An 18576-nucleotide genomic window follows, 5' to 3' on the forward strand; every position below is an offset into this window, starting at 1 on the left:
TTTACCCCAATCGCACGCCCATGTTATCTACTCCCACTCTCCATATTACACCCCTCCATATTAGAACTAATGGAAAAAACTGTACCTTGAAATGTATTATTATTATTATTATTATTAATTACAGTAGCCCTTAGGCGCCTCAGTTATGGATCAGGACCGTATTGTGCTAGGCACTGTACAAACACAGGTCCCTGCCCCCAAAGAAATATATATGAGCTACTTTCCTTGGAAAACAATCGCCTAACAATTGAATTTTCTTCCCATTATTTACTATTCTCTCGCCACTGCGTCCTTCTCTTCATGGTTTCTTGTCATTTTGTTATCTGCCCATCATAGATGGTAAATTTAAGACCTCATGTTCTTATTTGTCTGTCATGGGTCATGTTCACATATGATACTATTGCATCAAAAAAAACCCAACCCCTCAGTTAAAAGAATGTTACGATTTGCAAATCAAGCCCCCACAAGTTAGGAAATGCCAGATTTAAGGTTATGATAAAGTCCTCAATTACATGATCATATGCCATGTTTTCCTTTCTCTTCCTCCTTTCCTTTCAACCTCATTCTTCAATGTCTTTTACTGTTTCACATCTGTAAAAAGGGGGTTTTGCACTCGGTTCTGAAAACAGGCTGAGCATGTAGGGTGACCAGATGTCCCCATTTTATAGGGACAGTCCTGATATTCGGGACTTTTTCTTATTTAAGCACCTATTATCCCCCACCCCGTCCCAATTTTTCATACTTGCTATCTGATCACCCTACGAGCATGTGTCATTTTGATCTCTTCCAACAGGGAGTTTCAGTACCCAGAACCCTTCAAGCTTGACTTGCATCCAGACTGCAAAATTACAAGGCTTGGGCCTGGACCACAGCTACAGCAAGACTCCGGCTCTGACTCACTCCCCTACCAGGGTTCTAGGACCCAAGTCCCAAGCTTGCTGACCTGAGCCAGACTGATTTGTGTGTGGACTGAAGGGGGTGTTGGTTGCAAATCTGAGTCAGAGCCCAGGCTGAGTGTGTAGTATAGACATACCCTGAGTGTTTTCATGTACTCAAGGAATGCAAAGGTTTTGATGGATTGTAGATGGAAAGGTGATCTTCAAGGTATCCTGGTCAGAGGACAGTGAGAAGGCCTTGCATATCAGTATTGAAACCTTGCAGGACTTGAACTCCCTATTGGCCTGGAGCAGGGTGCAAGACACCAGCTTTAGATGCTTTGGGGGTCTAGCCTCTTGCCAAAGGAGAGACTATAAACTCATTGTAATCCCACTCTGCATGCATGCACAGAGTTACTCCCTTTAAAAGTTATATTCTTTGTAGGCCTAAACAAAGCTGTACATGTGATCTCTCTGGAATGACCAATCTCATCCCTTTATTAGGGAGTCTAAAAGAGGAGGCTGAACCTCTTGAAGAGCTAAGCAAACCCAAGAATCATGCCCTGCATGAAACATGGCTTCATGTCTAAGTCAGTGGAAACTAATGACAAAACTAAGTCAGAAAGCTGTTTGGTGGGAAATCATTTTTGTAAAAACCCAGAGTGTGATAAAAGCTTGAACATTTTTATTTTCAGTGCAATGGATGGACGTGGTATCTTGCTAATGATTTCCAGTTCTATCTCACAACACCTTTGGTGATCTTTTTATACACTAAGTGAGTATTCTTTGAAAGGGAGATTGTTTACCGTAAAAATGGCACATTAGACTTGGCATATTTTTCCAGTAGAGAGCCTCAGTTCATTAAAAGGCACTTCACAAGTACTGTGTACAGGGGAAAGTTATATGCCTTTCTTTTCTTTTAACACACTGGATATAGTTTAGGCTTTGAATATTTTTCAAGGGTATTTTTTTCAGTCAGCTGGTTGCATGAGGTATGCAAGTTGTATGTACAGAGAATTGATACTGAAAAAATATAGAAAGGGGTTTTATACAGACAGACATAGTCTGTGAACATTTTTATTAATAGCAAAAATAATAGTATTTTGCACTTACATAACATATAGATAGGTTCTGAAGTCAAATGGGCTTCATATGGCACAGCAGTCTGCTCAAGTGCTGTCTTTGCAGGAGAGGCCCATACATTACTCTTGCTGCCAGATAATCTGTTATTCCAGGATATGCCACTACAACTGCTAGGAACTGAAGGTTTGACTGTTACTGACCAAGTATTTTCTGCAGATGTTCTGTGTCAACGGCTGTCATGTGTAGTTGTAGCCATGTTGGTCCCAGGATATTAGAGAGACAAGATGGGTGAAGTAATATCTTTTATTCATCAGGTCAAGAAGAAGAGCTCTGTGTGGCTCAAAAGCTTGTTTCTCTCACCAACAGAAGTTGGTCCAGTAAAAGATATTACCTCACCCACCACGTCTCTCTAATGGCTATGTCACACAGTCCAGGTCCTTAAAGATGATTTCTAATGGAATTTTTAAAAAATTGGACTGATGCCCTTTTTTGATTCATGATGATGCATAAAAAGTCCAGAAAGGTATTGTAAACATTTTGTCTGCTTTTGCTTTTTTAATCTTAACATCAGGAATACCCAAGAGATAGCCTCCCCAAGCTCTGTCTAGGCTGCATTCAGACAAATCTGGCCTGTTGTCTGCAGATCAGGAGTGGCTAGAATAAATATCACCCAATTCCCCCTAAGTATATATACTGCTCTAGAAATTTAGGATAAAATCCTGGACCCACTGAAGGGAAAGCCACTGAGTTTAATGGGGCCAGTATTTCAGCCTGACTTTGTATTTTTGTGTGTGTTCAAAAACACCTCCTGTTGTTTGTTGAGAAATCAATACCTTGAGATCAAATATGCTAATTCTAAAATACCAGTGGCCTTGTGTCTCCTGTAAAATTTCAAATTCTGTATGCTTTGAACAATGCTTCAGATACTACACATTTCTCTTCCTCTTAATTTTTTGGCCTCTGTATTTCCCCCAAAGAACACAGTATAATAAGCTTCAGTCGTATATGGTTTCTGAAAAGTCTTAAGGAATATGATGAAAGACCTGATTTAAGATTGCTGTGAACATCTCACAGAAGGGTCCATCTCAAGAGAACTGAGTAAAAGGTAGATGCTTTCCATTATCACTTTGCTGAAGTGCAAGCAATGATCATATCCCCCAGGTGAGACTCACACCTTGCCATTATCTATTCTACTAGGCCTTGTAGCATGTGATAGGCCTGCAGAAAAATTTTCATAAGTGGTTTTGGGTACACATCTTGAAAAACTTTTCGCCTGATCTGCAGACTCTCTGGAGCTGTTTCAGTCTCACTAGCCTCTTAGTTCAGCTTTGGATTTACATGCTATCAATAAATATTAAGTATCTGTCTGTTTAAGCATCATATAGCTATAACCCCCCAATTTTTTATCATTGGTACCATGTTCTGAAGATGTTTTAAATCAAGTAAATAAATTGAACAGCGACAAAATATATGACCCTAAATCATATATTAAATCATGTCCCTTTAAAGCACATGGTTAAGTATTGTAATGCATCAGGGTCTTATAACTGCACATTTGCGGTATTAATAATCAGATCTCATGACATTTACAATGAGATATCCCAAGATTTTACAATGGATCTCTGAAACGATTGTGTGACACAATTAGAGGAAATGATTTTGATACTTCAGAAAAGGAATAAATGGGATTAAATTACAGGATGAAAGAAATGTTTGCAATGAGATCAGAAAATTGGATGTTAAAAATGTTTTTCTTTACATTTTACTTGTAGAAGCAAATGTGGGTTGATTATCTTAGGAACCACTCTGTTCCTGGCATCTTTCACTGTTACAGCCTTGCTGTCATCATTTTTCAGACTTCCTGTTGCATCTCCTTCAGATACAAGGTAAGATTCCACAAATACTCTTCATCTCTTACTACTAGGTTTATATGGAAATTAGTTTTTGAATAGCTATTCAGCCAAAATGTTGATACTCAGGATGAATAGCTATTCAAAGGATGACTTCTGCAAAGTCATAACAATAAGAGAGAAATTTTCAGTATATACAAGTCTTCAGTTTTGTCTTAATACATTTTTTCAAATACCTGGTTAAAGCCTGGCATGGCCAACTCAACAGCAGCTTCTCCCCTCTTCTTCCTAACACAGAAGTTCAATCACCATCAAGTCAGTGTAGTCATTCCTATTATCTTAACTTTCTAGGCCAGTATTATAGCACAACATAATTTATTAACTACATTGTTAATGGGGTGTCAGAGCATTTAAAGCTTGGATAGGCATCTTTTTAGTTAGTATTTAAATCTGAATAAACAAAATATATTATTTTAATAAAAAAGGAATATTCACCCAAAGCAGTCTGAGCCAAAGAGCATTCAGACTAAGGTATTTAACCTCTCTAGACTCTATTTGTCCTCTTTAAGTTTTAGAAACAAAACTTATTGACATTTTGTAGGAAAAATCATTCTTTTCAGGTATCCATTAATTCTGAAAGTCTTGATAATATATCAAATTATAAGAAAGACAAGTGCAAAGTACTGGACTTTGGAAGGAAAAATCAAATGTACAAATACAAAATGGGAAATAATCAGCTAGGCAGCAGTACGGCAGAAAAGAAGTTAGGGCAGTGGTCCCCAACCTTTCTGTGGGAATAGCATATTTCCATTCCCAGAAGACTGTGGCGGGCGCCAGACACCCCGCCGCTGAAATGCCACTGAGAAACGACAACACTTCTCTGCGGTATTTCGGCGGGCGGTTCTCCGGTGGCCGTGCTCGGCAGTGGCATTTTGGCGGCGCGGTGTCCTGTGGGCGCACACAACTGCCCCGGCGGGCGCCACTGCGCCCGCGGGCAGCACGTTGGGGACCCCTGAGTTAGGGGTCATAGCAATCACGGATTGAATGAGTCGACACTGGGATGCAATTGTGAAAAAAGTAAATGTCATTCTGGATTGTTGTCATGGGATCAGGAAGGATTAGGGCCTAACTGGCCAACGAGGCCCCTTTGGGGAAGACCTGGGAGTAATCAGGTGCTCCAGGTGCTTACCATTTAGCTAATTAGAAATGGAGCAGCTGAGTTGGAAGGGTAGAACCATACAAAGAGGACGAGATAGAGATGCCCTGTGGCTCTTGCAGGCTGGAGGAACTCACAAGAGGTGGACTAGGCCTCTGTGAGGACCAGCCATTAATGAGGGCTTAGAGTTTACAGTAAAAGCTCCAAGAAAACTGTCAGAGTCCCTGGGGAAGTGAGACAGTGGGGAGCTTCTGTCAGTAAGCTTCAGGAGGATAGCTGGTGTCTGCCTCTCAATCAGAGAGGCCTAGTGTGAGCCTGACTCCTGGGAAGGAAATAGGAAGATCAAGAGTGCTGTCAAAGAGACAGGCTCCATGAACAAGGGGCTATTGTAGAGTAAGTCTGACTCGGGACTGATTTATATAGCCAAAAGGGGAAACTGAGGCACAGCCTCAGCTTGGGACAGTTATATTAACAGAGTGTTGTATGTAAGACACAGTAGTTGTTCTGCTCTGCTCAGAACTGGTGAGGCCTCAGCTGAAGTACTGTGGCTTAGTTTGCAAAAAGGGAGGTTTGGTTAGATATTAGGAAAATCTTTCTAACTGTAAGGAAGGTTAAGCACTGGAACCGATCTCCTAGGGAGGTTGTGGAATGCCGGTCATTGGAGGCTTTGAAGAATAGCATGGACAAACACCTGTCAGGGATGATCTAGGTATACTTAATTCTGACTCAGCATGGGTGAAGGACTAGATAACATCTTGAGGTACCTTCTAGCCCTACATTTCTATGATTCTTTAACTTGAAGAAGAAACAGTATTGCCAACCATAAGCATTCAAAAATCATGACTCAGCCTCTCCTTCCCCACCTCCAAAAAAAAAAAAAGATCAGATTTCCTTAAAAACCATAAGGTGTGGTGGGGTTTTTGTAAACAAATTTGGGATTCTTTTCTTTTGCCTTCTGGTTGTTGAGGGTTTTTTTAGGGTTCACTTGGGTCACATGTTCAAGCTCTACTCTGCAACCATGAGGGCAAGAAACTTACTTTTTTGTTAATGAAAGCTGAGAAGGGGCGGGGCCTCGGGCAGAAGGGGTGGGGCTGGGGTCAACGTCCCCCAGCCAGCCCATCTGCGCTGCCTGGCCCGCACCACCCGGGGCTCCAGTGGCAATTTAAAGGAGATTTAAATCACGGCCCCGGGGCAGCTACTTCTTTTGCCCTCGCCCGCTGTTGGCGGCCAGGGGAAGGGGCAAAAGGGGCCGTGGCAGCGCTTTACGCAGGGCTGGCTCTCGGCACCAGCAAACCAAGCACATGGTTGGAGCGGCACTTTTCAAGGGGCGGCATTCCGCGCCCTCCCCCCCTTTTTTTCTTCGGCGGCATTCCGCTTTTGGGGCCTTTTTGGGGGCAGCAAAAAACCTAGAGCGGGCCCTGGCTTTAAGCAGGGTCCTTTGCCGTGGCAATGCTTTAACATCGCTGCCCCTTTTGCGCCCGCCCCCCCCCATCGGCGGTCCAGCTGGTACGGACCCGGTAGGGCTGCTGATAGGGGGCGCAAAAAGGGCAGTAAAGCATGGCAGTGCTTTAAACACAAGTAGTTGTACGGGCCGGTACTGGTGGCTACTTTTTACCGGTACGTCGTACCGGCCCGTACCGCCTTACTTTCACCCCTGGATGGTGCCGTTGTTGCAGCATTTATGGTTGGAGAACTACAGTTTAAGAATAGATGCACTAAGGTTGGCCTCTTTATGAACAATAGTTAACTATCTTACCATTCACTCAGCACTTCAGCATAATCCTTTCCTATTTACTTTTAGGGAAATGTCCACAGTGATGTATTTCACAGAATATTATACAAAACCTTACTGTCGATATGGTCCATTTCTAGTTGGTGTCCTTCTGGAGCTTTTCATGTATCACCAACAAGCACAAATCCTCACAAACAAGGTACATGGATGCGGTTTCTACATAGGTGCTGACTCGTGCTTTTGCTAGGGGGTGCTTTCGGAGAGGTGTGTGTGTTGGGGGGGGACACTCTGCCAGTTTTGGGCGGAGGCTGTTTTCAGCATATTTATACACTTCTTTCATATTCTAGTTACTGAAGGTGTCTGTCATTCGTATCTTTAATATTTTAATAATCATTCAATTGTTATGAGCTACATAATTATATTGTCATGAATTACGGTATATTAAAATCATTGCAATCACCTACAAGCTGTCTTCACTAACATCCCAGTTTAAAGACATTATGCCTCACTGTAGCTTTCTGAACGAAACTATTAGCAATCATATTTACATCTAGTTCCATGGTATGGTCTTGATGCACAGTAAGGACAGCTACATTATTCAGTTGCGTCTGTCCCATTGATGACTGGAGATAATTTTTAAGTCTTCTGAAGCTGGAGAATGAGTTCAGGATGATACAAGCACAGTGAGAAGGAGTTCTGCAAATGACTCCAAGATCTCTTTCTTGATGGGTTTCAGAGTAACAGCTGTGTTAGTCTGTATTCGCAAAAAGAAAAGGAGTACTTGTGGCACCTTAGAGACTAACCAATTTATTTGAGCATAAGCTTTCGTGAGCTACAGCATGAAGTGAGCTGTAGCTCACAAAAGCTTATGCTCAAATAAATTGGTTAGTCTCTAAGGTGCCACAAGTACTTCTTTTCTTTTTTCTTGATGGGTAACAGCTAATTTAGGCACCATCATTCTATATTTTCCCATGTGCATTACTTTGCATTTAACGTTGAATTTCATCTGCCATTTTGTGGCACACTAACCCAGTTTTGTGAGATTCCTTTGTGTAATTCTTTGCAGTTTGTTTTGGACTTAACTATCTTCAGTAATTTTGTATCATCTGCAAACTTCGCCACCTCACTGTTTACCCCTTTTTGCAGATCATTTATGAATATGTTCAACAGTACAAGCCACTCGGGGACACCACTATTTACTTCTCTCCATTCTGAAAATGGACCATTTATTCCTACCCTTTGTTTCCTATCTTTTCACGGGAGTGCCTGAGAATGCTTTCAGGATCATCTAACTTGACCCTGATCCTTAATTTAATATAATGACAAGCCTTTTGATATCTTAATAACCCTGCCTCTGTTTATAAATAAACTCCCTGCCCCAAGGGCAGAACTTGCTAGCTGCACAGAACTCATCACATTCCACATTCAATCTCTGGCTTCCTGGGTGCTAATCACCCACTATTTCCTCCCCGCCACCCGCACCCCGTGGCTGAGCACCCACGGAGTTGACGCCTTTGGGTATCTAAAAAGAATGTAAAGCCTGATGTTGATACGAGTTTTCTTCTGGTTTAATCATCAACTCCCTCTGGGACACAGGTATAATGAGCTGCATGCAAAGTGCACTGCTAGACAAGTCCCCAATTCAGCAAGGTACTTAAACGTGTTCCTAATGTTTTACTTCAGTGACACTACTCGTGAACTAATGTTAGGTGAGTGCTTAAGTACCTTGCTGAGTTGAGGCTAAAATAAGTGGCTGCATTCTCCATAATTGTCTGGATCCCTCCCCACCAGAAAATGCTAGGCTTTCTGAATCTAACCATGTACCAGTAACAGCTAACACAAAGTTACTTTCTGAATCATCATCATCTATCATCCTTCCCACACAATGAGGCAGAAGTCAAACAGGGCCAATCATCCCTATCCTGGGCTCATTTGCACAGATCTTTTATATTCAGATGTAATAATGCCACTTCAGCCATTATTGTACTATGGTTGTCCTCTCTGTCTTTTGCCCAGGGAAGAAATGGTTGTTTAGACCAGTGGTTCTCAACCAGGGATGTGCAGAGATCTTCCAAGGGGTACCTGGAACTAATCTAGATATTTGCCTAGTTTTACAACAGGCTACATAAAAATCACATAGCAAACTAAAAATTTCAGGCTACATAGCAAAATCAATACAAACTAAAAATTTCATATTGACAATGACTTATTTATACTGCTCTATATATTATACACTGAAATGTAAGTACAATATTTATATTCCAATTGATTTATTTTATAATTATATGGTAAAAATGAAAAAGTAAGCAATTTTTCAGTAACAGCGTGCTGTGACACTTTTGTATTTTTATGTCTGGTTTTGTACGCCAGTAGTTTTTAAGTGAGGTTAAACTTGGAGGTACGCAAGACAAATCAGACTCCTGAAAGAGGTACAGTAGTCTGGAAAGGTTGGGAGCCACTGGTTTAGACATCCTATTATCGGGCATTCTTAAGATCTGGTGAAGAACTTTGTGAATACTGGTTTTATTTACTTACTGCCATTTTGCTCAAGAGGAATAGCCTCATGAGATGCACATCTTGATTGTGTGGAGGACCCCAGTTAGAATAAGACTGTGTCATGCTGCAGCGCAATACAAATGACCCAGTGCAGGAAAGACATTTAAAATAGCAGGCACCACTGAGCAGCCACCATTTCCGTCCTTTTTGCACTGGCAAGGCATCTTGAGATGATTCATCAAAAGTGCCTTCAAATCAAACCCAGGCCACACTGTGTCTATTTCAAAGAAGCCAGGTACAGTTGCTTATTCCGGCTGCTTGGAACTACGGTAAATTCCCCAAATTGACCTCCAGTATGTTTGTATGTTTTGGCTCCAGGTGTTTTTTTAAAACAATAGACGAGACTGTGCAATGGAAGGGATTTACTATTTCTCTTGGAGAAAAGTGATTATAAATATACTGGTGCCATGTGATGAACAAATTAGCTCAGTGAGGTAAACTAGCATCATTGTTGTAAAAGGACTGAACTTACCAACTCACTTTATTTGACTGAGCTGCCAAATCCTGGAGTCCTCACTCAAGACCCACTCTGGCAGAAAGTCCTAGTGAAGAATGAAGGTTTTGCTCTGACATTGTAAGGAAACAATGAACCAGCAGTGAATTGCATTTCCATCAAATGGAAAAGGATTAGATGTTCCAGGGTGAGGACAAAGGATAATGAAACAAGCAGGGAATGAGTCAGACAACACTCCGTAAAGAGGAGGAGGAAGACAAAGTAATAAGCAAGGCTGATCAGGAAATTGCAATAATAAACAAGTCTTTTGGGCTGAACCAATGACTACGTGTCTCTTGCTGAGGCAGTTTTTTGGTGCCAGGGAGTGCTTGGCACACATGGGACTTGAGACAATCTCCTTGATTGTCAATATTCTGTGGTTGTTGGGGTTTCTTTTAGAACAATGTGAAAATGTCATTGTTTGTGCTTGGGTGAAGCTCCCACTTCGACACCAAGAAGAGCCATGGCCGTGATCTGACAAGAGAGGCTGATGCACTCTAATGCATGTGAAGAGGAAGCTTATGACCGAGAATGAAGGAGCCAGGCCACTAAATGGGAAGGCAGCCGGGAAGAGGTAGAAAGAGAGAGCAGGGTCCCAAGAGGCACACCAGTCACATCAGACATCAAGACAAGGTTGAAACTTGTCGGCTGGGAAGTAAAGGGTAGAAGGGTAACACAGTGCATCAGGATAAAGCACTGAACTGCAGCTGGGGTGAGGCAGTTAGATGGAAAGGAAGAGCGCATTCAGAGCTACTGAAAGAGTTCACTAAGAATATTTGTTTTAAAGTATGTTGTTCTTCATCTCTACAGGTGCAGGCTTCTCTGGGGTGGCTTTGTGCCATGCTTGCCATGCTAGCAGTAGTCTCTCTGGCATATACCATAGAAGACTCTGTGAACTCCTATTCCCCTGCCGCTGTAATTTATCAAGCACTTCACCGGACTCTGTGGGCTGCAGCAATTGGTTGGATCATTTTTGCATGTCAAGAAGGCTATGGAGGTACCTCACAGTTAGTGAACAGATTTGGCTGTAAATCCATTCTTTAAAACTGACTGGCTTAAACAATGGTCCAGCTCACATGCATGTGCTCTTACTGCTGATGTGTTTTGTCAGTGTATTACACAGCCCAGATCCTCTGCTATGGAGGAGGAGGAGTACATAGCAAAACTCAGGAAGAGGAATTAGTGCAGGGGAGAATATGGGCAAAGCTCACGCTGGTACAGCTGAAGGGGAAGGGGGAAAGTTGGCTTTCTACCATGTATCCATTTCCCTGATCCTGGGGCTACCAGGTGTCATTTTGTCTTGAGGTATAACTTAGGGCAGCCTAAGATTTGCTACATTACTCTGACTGGAGAAGTCCACAGCAATCAATCTGCTGGTCAAGGATTGGGTGGAGCAGCGTGTATACCAGCCCTGCCCACAAACCCTCTTCTGCCTCCTGTGCTGAGAGAGGAAAAGTGGGAGGCATAACCCAGCTTGATCACATTTATGTCATCCAAGGGTTCCCCTCCACTGAAAGAATCCTGAGCTGCCTGTTTGAGTCAACTCTGCATAGCCTTTGTGCTTCTGAAGTGGCACAAAGGGCCCTTAACCTGGGTCCAGATTTGGTCCTATGCCCCTAGTCATAAAATTGCATGTACTCTTACACCATTTCTACCATCCCAATACTACAGTGGTATCAGATGGGATCAGCTCTGGACATTCCCAAGTGTTGAACTTAGTTCAAAGGGTGGCACTATTTCTTCATGCATCATGCTTATCTCTTCGCTTCGCTGATGTGGGCCCTGGAGATGTGGGGGCTGTGGTGGGGCTCCCACTCTTCAGATTTCACTGTCCTTTCTTCCGGCACACTGTCCCACTAAGCAGAGGCAGCTCACCTGGATTCAGCAAGGAGCAGAAGCACATCCATGCAGAACAGGTGGTAAGGCATCTAGTTCGGCTGCTCTGGTGGCACTAGCAGTCAGAGAGAGGTGAGAGGAAAGATGGGGGCCAGAGGATGCACAAAGAGAGAGACAAGGTAAGGGAGAGAGAGAAGTGGAAGAAGAGTGGACACGGGGATGGCATGATGGAGAGTAAAGAGAGAAACAATGGGAATGATGTAGGTAGAAGAAACAATAGACGACTACACACTGTATTTGCTTGATCCTCTGCTAATATAAATCAGCGCGGGTCCACTGGGCTCAATAGAGATCTACTGATTTACACCAGCTGAGGCTCTGCCCCCATGTGTTATGGGATTTGTCTTCCAGCCTCAGTGGAACACTTTTTAGTTGTATAACCAAAGTGCAGGAATTGTCAGTCTCTGAGTAAACAGGGTTCGAAATGTTGACGTAGCAGTGGAGCTAGAGGAAAAACAGTCCCAAACTATGGTTTGCTGTAGTGCAGAGAAACTGCACTGAAACAAATTCATTTATCCAAGAGCTTACTGTTCACAGCAATGGGGAAAGTGAAATTCCTATAGTTTTTTAAATGAACAGGTAGAATCTGCAGAAGGTTGCAGAATGTAGGAAAACTGAGACACGGTAAAATTATGAGTGCCACACGATTTTTTTCACACCTATGATTTCTCCTTTCACTGATAAATATACCTGGAGGATTTTCCTGTGTGTGTTTCATCCCTCTCATGCAAACTGTCCCACCAACAGGCTCTGTTCCTGCCGAGCACCCTGCTCAGGCCAGATATGGAGAAAGTGATGTCACAAACAGCAGAGAGCTTTATAAAGCTCTGGTAAATATTGTAGCACATGCCCACTGCATACAAGTTCAGTTTTTAAACTCCCACCCTCAAACAGCAGCCCTTGAGAGGAACCAGTCCTCAGTGGGAAGCCAGAGTTCAAGTTTTAACTGCTTCGGCTATGTCTGTGTCTAAAAAAGTGTAGCTAGAATTTTTAAATGGTGCTAAGGTGGTGCATTGGTCTTGTGCCATGGCGTGAATGCCATTCATAGGCTCCAATTCAGCGAAGTACTTCAGCCCTTGCTAAAGTACATCCCTATTCTGCAAAGCACATGAGCATATGCTCCAACCCCATTCAAGTCCGTTGGTCTTAAGAACATGCATAAGTGTGTGTTTAAATGCTTTGCTGAATCAGGGAATGATTGGATATGTCCTTTCATGGAAGTATGGACAAACACCCAACATACAAAAGAGGGCTGTGATGCATTTAAATAAAAGCCTGAATTTGCTGCTGAAGTATATCTGGGAAATCCAGTGAAGCTATCTGGCTGTAAATCTGTAGAATATGGCCCCCCAAAAGTCTAAGAAGACCTTCAAAAATATATGCATTCAAATAAATAGAAAATGAGGTTAAACATTTCTTATTTTCCGATGAAACAATCCAGGAAATAGCATAAAATTTAAATCCAACTATGTGTAAGCGGGGGAATAGTCCCGCTATTGTGGGGAACTTCCCTGGCTTCTGTACTACCCCGGTGAAGTGGGCTAGCGAAAGGATCAGAGTCCTCGCTCTCACTTCCTTTACCCAGTGGCCTCCCTGCCCTGGAGGACTCCCCTTCCACTCTCCTGTCTGGCAGAGTCCTTGTAACCCAACAAGGCGAGGCCCTGCATTCCTGGGGGGCTCGACCCCCAACCCTGCTGTGGTCACCTAGGACAGGGGCTAGGGTGTCCCCACTCCGGGGTACTCTCTCTGCACTGGGCACTTCTCTGACCCACTGACCATTACAATTTAAAGCAAATGCAAGTTATTTAATCAACAATTAATTTTAAAAAGAATAAGGAAAAATGGGAAAGGTTAAAGGAAACACATCACCCCGCTCTGTGGCAGGGAACATCACAAACTGTGTCTCTGGAATGTCAGGGCAGTTCACAGTCTGTTCCTTGTAAGTCCCAGGCCTCCTTCTCAGGCCCTGGCTGTGCTGTAGGGATGCTGTGGGTTGGACACTTGCTCTGGTGGTGGCCACATGCTCTCAGGCTCTAAGTGGTAGGACCCTTCTTCTCAGTGTCGCCCCTGCCCTGTCGGGGTTACGATCCAAGCCTGGCCTGCAGAGCCTCTTTGCTGAGGCGTCTCCCTGTGCTGGGCCCGCTGCCCAGGGTCCCCCTCGCGCTCCCCAGCTGCTCACTGCACCCAGCTCCGGACTGCTCCAGCCCCAGCTCCATCATTCTGTCTCAGCACTGCTGCTGCTGCTCTGCCTCCAGCTCCTTGGCAGCTTCTCTGGCCCCTCTGGCTCTGGTTGCTACAGCTCTGCTCCCAGGGCAGGTCTGCTCTGCAGGCTGCTTCTGTGACTCTGCTCCCAGCACTGACCTGCTCCCTGGGCTGTTTTTCTGGCCCCTCTGGCTCTGGTTGCTGCAGCTCTGCTCCCAGGGCAAATCTGCTCTCTCTGGGCTGTGCCTCTGGCTTTGGGGCTGCAGCTCTGCTCCCAGGACAGGGTCTGCTCTCTCTGGGCTGCTTTTCTGGTCCCTCTGGATCTGGCCCAGCTCTGCTTCCCAGCTCAGCTTGCGCCCCTGCTTTCTCCTTAGCTCGGCCCCACTCTGTCTGACCCAGGCAATTCCAGCTCACAGGGAGGACAGGACCTTCCTGGCCTCCTGACTCCCTGATTAGCCTGCCCGCCCTGTCATTCAGGCTGACCAGGAGCATTGGCCTCTCCCCATTGTTTCTGGGGGCTGTCAGTCTCAGGGTCCTGATTCCCCATCGACCCTTCCCCCTTTTTAGTACTGGGAGCTAGCAACTAAAACACCCCCACTGAGTGTTTGCCCCCTTATATATGCATAAACTTCACATTGTTCTGGAAGCTTGTTTCATTCACTCCATCACATTGGTATGTTGAGAATTAGTCTGCTTTGTGCTTGTTATAAAGTGTACAGTTTTGCTCTAGCTCTTACAGATTTCTTTTTTTATTTTAAGGATAAGAAAACTAGTAAAAATTGTTGCAGGCTTTAAAGAGGGGCCAGTATGGTGCTGAGTGAAACAGATATTCTGCTTTATTCCCAACAGGTTTAGCTAACTGGGTGCTTTCATGGGACATTTGGACTCTGCTAGCTAAAATTAGTTATGCCTGCTATTTGGTGCATCCTATGTTAATCATACTTTATAATGGACTTCAGGAAACTCTTATGCACTACTCAGACATAAACATGGTGAGTGGGATTATCTGATCTTTTGGAGATATTATAATCATTGTTAAATGAAACACGATTGATTAACGTTTATTATGATTATCATTTGTGTTTTTATTAAATCTTTGTGCTGCTGCTGAAAATTACATTATTTATTTTGCAAAAAGAAAAGGAGGACTTGTGGCACCTTTGAGACTAACAAATTTATTTGAGCATAAGCTTTCGTGAGCTACAGCTCACTTCGTCGATGAATCTGATACATACGATGAAGTGAGCTGTTGCTCACGAAAGCTTATGCTCAAATAAATTTAGTTGTCTCTAAGGTGCCACAAGTACGCCTTTTCTTTTTGCGAATACAGACTAACACGGCTGCTACTCTGAAACCTGTCATTATTTATTTTGTTTCTAAGAAAGGTTACAAATATATTTGTGCTCATCCTGACATCACATTCTGCAGGCTAAGAGCTATTATCATTTCGTTCCTAGATAACGCTTATTTTCTTCTTATGCCAGTATGAACCTGGTGAAATAGCATTCACTTCAAAGGTGTTACCTGTGAATTACGAAGGTGTGAGAGAACAATCAGGCCCCATGTGTTTTCCTGCATGGCTGTAACCTAAGGGTGGCCAAATCGCGGCGCTTTTACAGTTAAAATGTGGCTCATGGAGCCCCTCCCCCATTCTCCACCTACCAGACTGGAGCGGGGGAGAGCTCACGGTTTCTGCCCTGCAGCGGGGTGGTGGGCCCTCAGGGCTTTGATACCCCTCTCCCCATGGGGCTGAAGCCCCGAGCCCTGGAAGGCACACCCCAGTACTTAAACTTCTGAAGATTGTTGTATGTGGTTCAGAGGGTAAGTATGTTTGGCCACCCCTGCTCTAGATATTTTGTTCTTCAGTTTTATAGTGACTAAGGTACATGCTGAACACAGTTGATATTTTATTACTGACTTAATGAATCCCCTGGCTACAATGAACTGATAATCTGCATAAAAAACAAAGGAAAAAATCACAGTTTTGAACCCACATACGAAACCCTTCTAACCAATCCTGTGCTTTTACCCGTAGCTCTACCTGTTTTTCGGACACTGTCTGATGACGTTCATCACCGGGTTGGCATTGACCGTGCTGGTTGAGAAGCCATTTGAAGGATTAAAGCAGTCTCTTTCATGTCAATTTCACAGGAAGGCCTGGTTGTAAAGGGGAAAACAAAGGCAGAATGGTGCTCTGAAAATATGTGTCAGGCCATTGCCCTAACCTATCAGATCAGATCCCGTGTTAAGACTGACCTTTACCAGGATGCTGTGAAACATTATTAGGTGATCGTGGCTAGGCAAGTAGCAAGCTGAAACTACTGATGTTTATCTACCTCCACCAACAAACCAACCAACCTCTGTTCCTACAGTTTGTTTGCACAGACACTCTAGGCAAACACATTTAAATTATTGTTACCTCAAGCTGTTTGTCTGCATCTTGCCTTAAACTAAAGACGGTGAGCTCTTTGGGGCAGGGCCTGTTTTGTGTGTCAGTACAGTGCCTAGCACCATGGGCTCCGGCTTGGCTGAGTATTCTAAGCGCTCCTATAATACTGGACAAATACTGTAATATTAGCCAAACTGGACAGTCTCTACGCAAAAGAATAAATGGACACAAATCTGACATCAGGAATTATAACATTCAAAAACCAGTAGGAGAACACTTCAGTCTCCCTGGTCACTCAGTAACAGACCTAAAAGTGGCAATTCTTAAACAAAAAAACTTCAAAAACAGACTCCAATGTGAAACTGCAGAACTGGAATTAATTTGCAAACTGGACACCATCAAATTAGTCCTGAATAATGACTGGGAGTGGTTTGGTCATTACAAAACCTAAACCTAATTTCCCCCTACTGTTACTCACACCTTCTTGTCAACTGTTTGAAATGGGCCACTCTCATTACCACTACAAAAGTTATTTTTCCTCCCTTGGTATCCTGCTGTTAATTGAATTGTCTTGTTAGACTGACCTCACATTAGGTAAGGCAAGTCCCATCTTTTCATGTATTTATACCTGCTCCTGTATTTTGCACTCCATTCATCTGATGAAGTGGGTTCTAGCCTACAAAAGCTCATGCCCAAATAAATTTTTTAGTCTCTAAGGTGCCACAAGGACTCCTCGTTGTTTTTGCTGATACAGACTAACATGGCTACCACTCTGAAACCTGTAATACATGTAATAAAGAGGGCCCTACCAAATTCGTGGTCCATTTTCATAAATTTCAGTCATAGCATTTTTAAAATCTTTAATTTCACGGCTTCAGTTATTTAAATCTTATATTTAATAGTGTTGTAACAAAGCATGAATATGTATTTAAAACCGGCAAAATATAAACATATAAAGCCCTTAAGACTCGGTGTTTCTCAAACTGGGGGTCTCCACCCAAAAGGGGGTCTCAAGGCTGTGAAAAAACGCATCACGGACTGTGAAATCTGGTCTTTTGTGTACTTTTATCCTATACTATAAAAGTACCCTATACTATAGGGTAACAGTATACAAAAGTACAGAGCGTTTCTCAAACTGGGGGTCCTGACCCAAAAAGGGGTTGCAAGGCTATTGCAGAGGTCTGGGATGATTTAGTTGGGGATTGGTCCTGCTTTGAGCAGGAGGTTGGACTAGATGACCTCCTGAGGTCCCTTCCAACCCTGATATTCTATGATTCTATGAAAGCTGCTGGTGTCTTTGGGGTGATGGGCCTGGATTATTTCCTTGACTCAAAGGAAGTGTCTTCATAATGATATTGTATGTGAAAATCTCCGTTCTAACATTAGCTGTATGGAAACCTGGAAGCATGGAAATACATCTTAAATGTAAATAGTCCAGCATGCATTTGGTGTTTGCAAATGTCTGATGAAATAATTCAGCTTAACTTCCGCAGGTACAAGCACGTGCTTATTGTGAATGTCTCCCACCCTTTCTGTGTATGTTGTATCGAGTTGTAGACTATGTAGTGGAGGGATTACAGCAAGTTTATTAAAATACCTTTGTGTGTGGAATGTTGACATGTTTGATTTATACAGCTGCTGCATTATTTTCCCTGTGATAGTAACAGTAGCAGCATGCTAAAACACGCAACATGAGGATTAAATAGTGATTTCTTCTAGCCGTGTTTAGAAAAAGAGAGCCCTGCACATATGCACAATTTATATTCTCATCTGATCTGCGATCCACAAACATGGTCCACAGATTTGCAGGGCTCTATAGATACATGCAAAGGGACTCATTCATCACCCTCCAACATTTTTACTTTTTTAAGCGTCCGTCTTGTGTCCATATTTTTTAAAGCACCACTGTTTGTTTATGTTTGTGACTTGTTTACAAGTCAGGAATCTTCCAGTTTTGCCATCCAAACTATCTAGCTAGTATCTTGAAAGACATTGCTCTGGGGGAGTGATTTAATCTCCATGACTTCTGTAAAACCAGATAGTTTCTCTTTTAACATATTGATTAAAGTCTCATGATTCAGGCAGGCCACATTTTATGCCCACATGGGGGAGATTGTTGTGCAGCAGTGACCATAGTCTGTAACGTCATGCACCTCAGCCATCTCACAGTGTGCCAGGAAATGTATCTTCTGCTGAAAAATCCATTCTTCATAGTCTATATTTTTAACCTTTTCATAAGCTTTTGCTCAGTGAGGAAGAGTCTAAATATTATGGGCTACATACTCCAGTCTGTCTGAGCAGTGCTCAGTGCAGGACCTAGGAGGAACGAGGGGACCAAGGTTGC

At 43.2% G+C, this 18576-nt stretch overlaps 1 protein-coding gene across 1 annotated transcript in view; it reads left to right on the plus strand.

Annotated features, from left to right (window-relative positions):
- LOC122465963 (O-acyltransferase like protein-like) overlaps positions 1–16325 on the plus strand; it is a 34956-nt gene extending 18631 nt beyond the window's left edge. Inside the window, exons 10-15 of the mRNA XM_043547357.1 lie at positions 1571–1650; positions 3731–3844; positions 6766–6895; positions 10556–10742; positions 14693–14835; positions 15879–16325. Coding sequence (XP_043403292.1) covers positions 1571–1650; positions 3731–3844; positions 6766–6895; positions 10556–10742; positions 14693–14835; positions 15879–16010 — 786 coding nt within the window. The 3' untranslated portion in view covers positions 16011–16325. The remainder of the gene's footprint in view (positions 1–1570; positions 1651–3730; positions 3845–6765; positions 6896–10555; positions 10743–14692; positions 14836–15878) is intronic.
- The last annotated feature ends 2251 nt before the right edge of the window (positions 16326–18576 follow it).

Source organism: Chelonia mydas, chromosome 5 (genome assembly GCF_015237465.2).
Source record: "Chelonia mydas isolate rCheMyd1 chromosome 5, rCheMyd1.pri.v2, whole genome shotgun sequence".
NCBI lineage: Eukaryota > Metazoa > Chordata > Testudines > Cheloniidae > Chelonia > Chelonia mydas.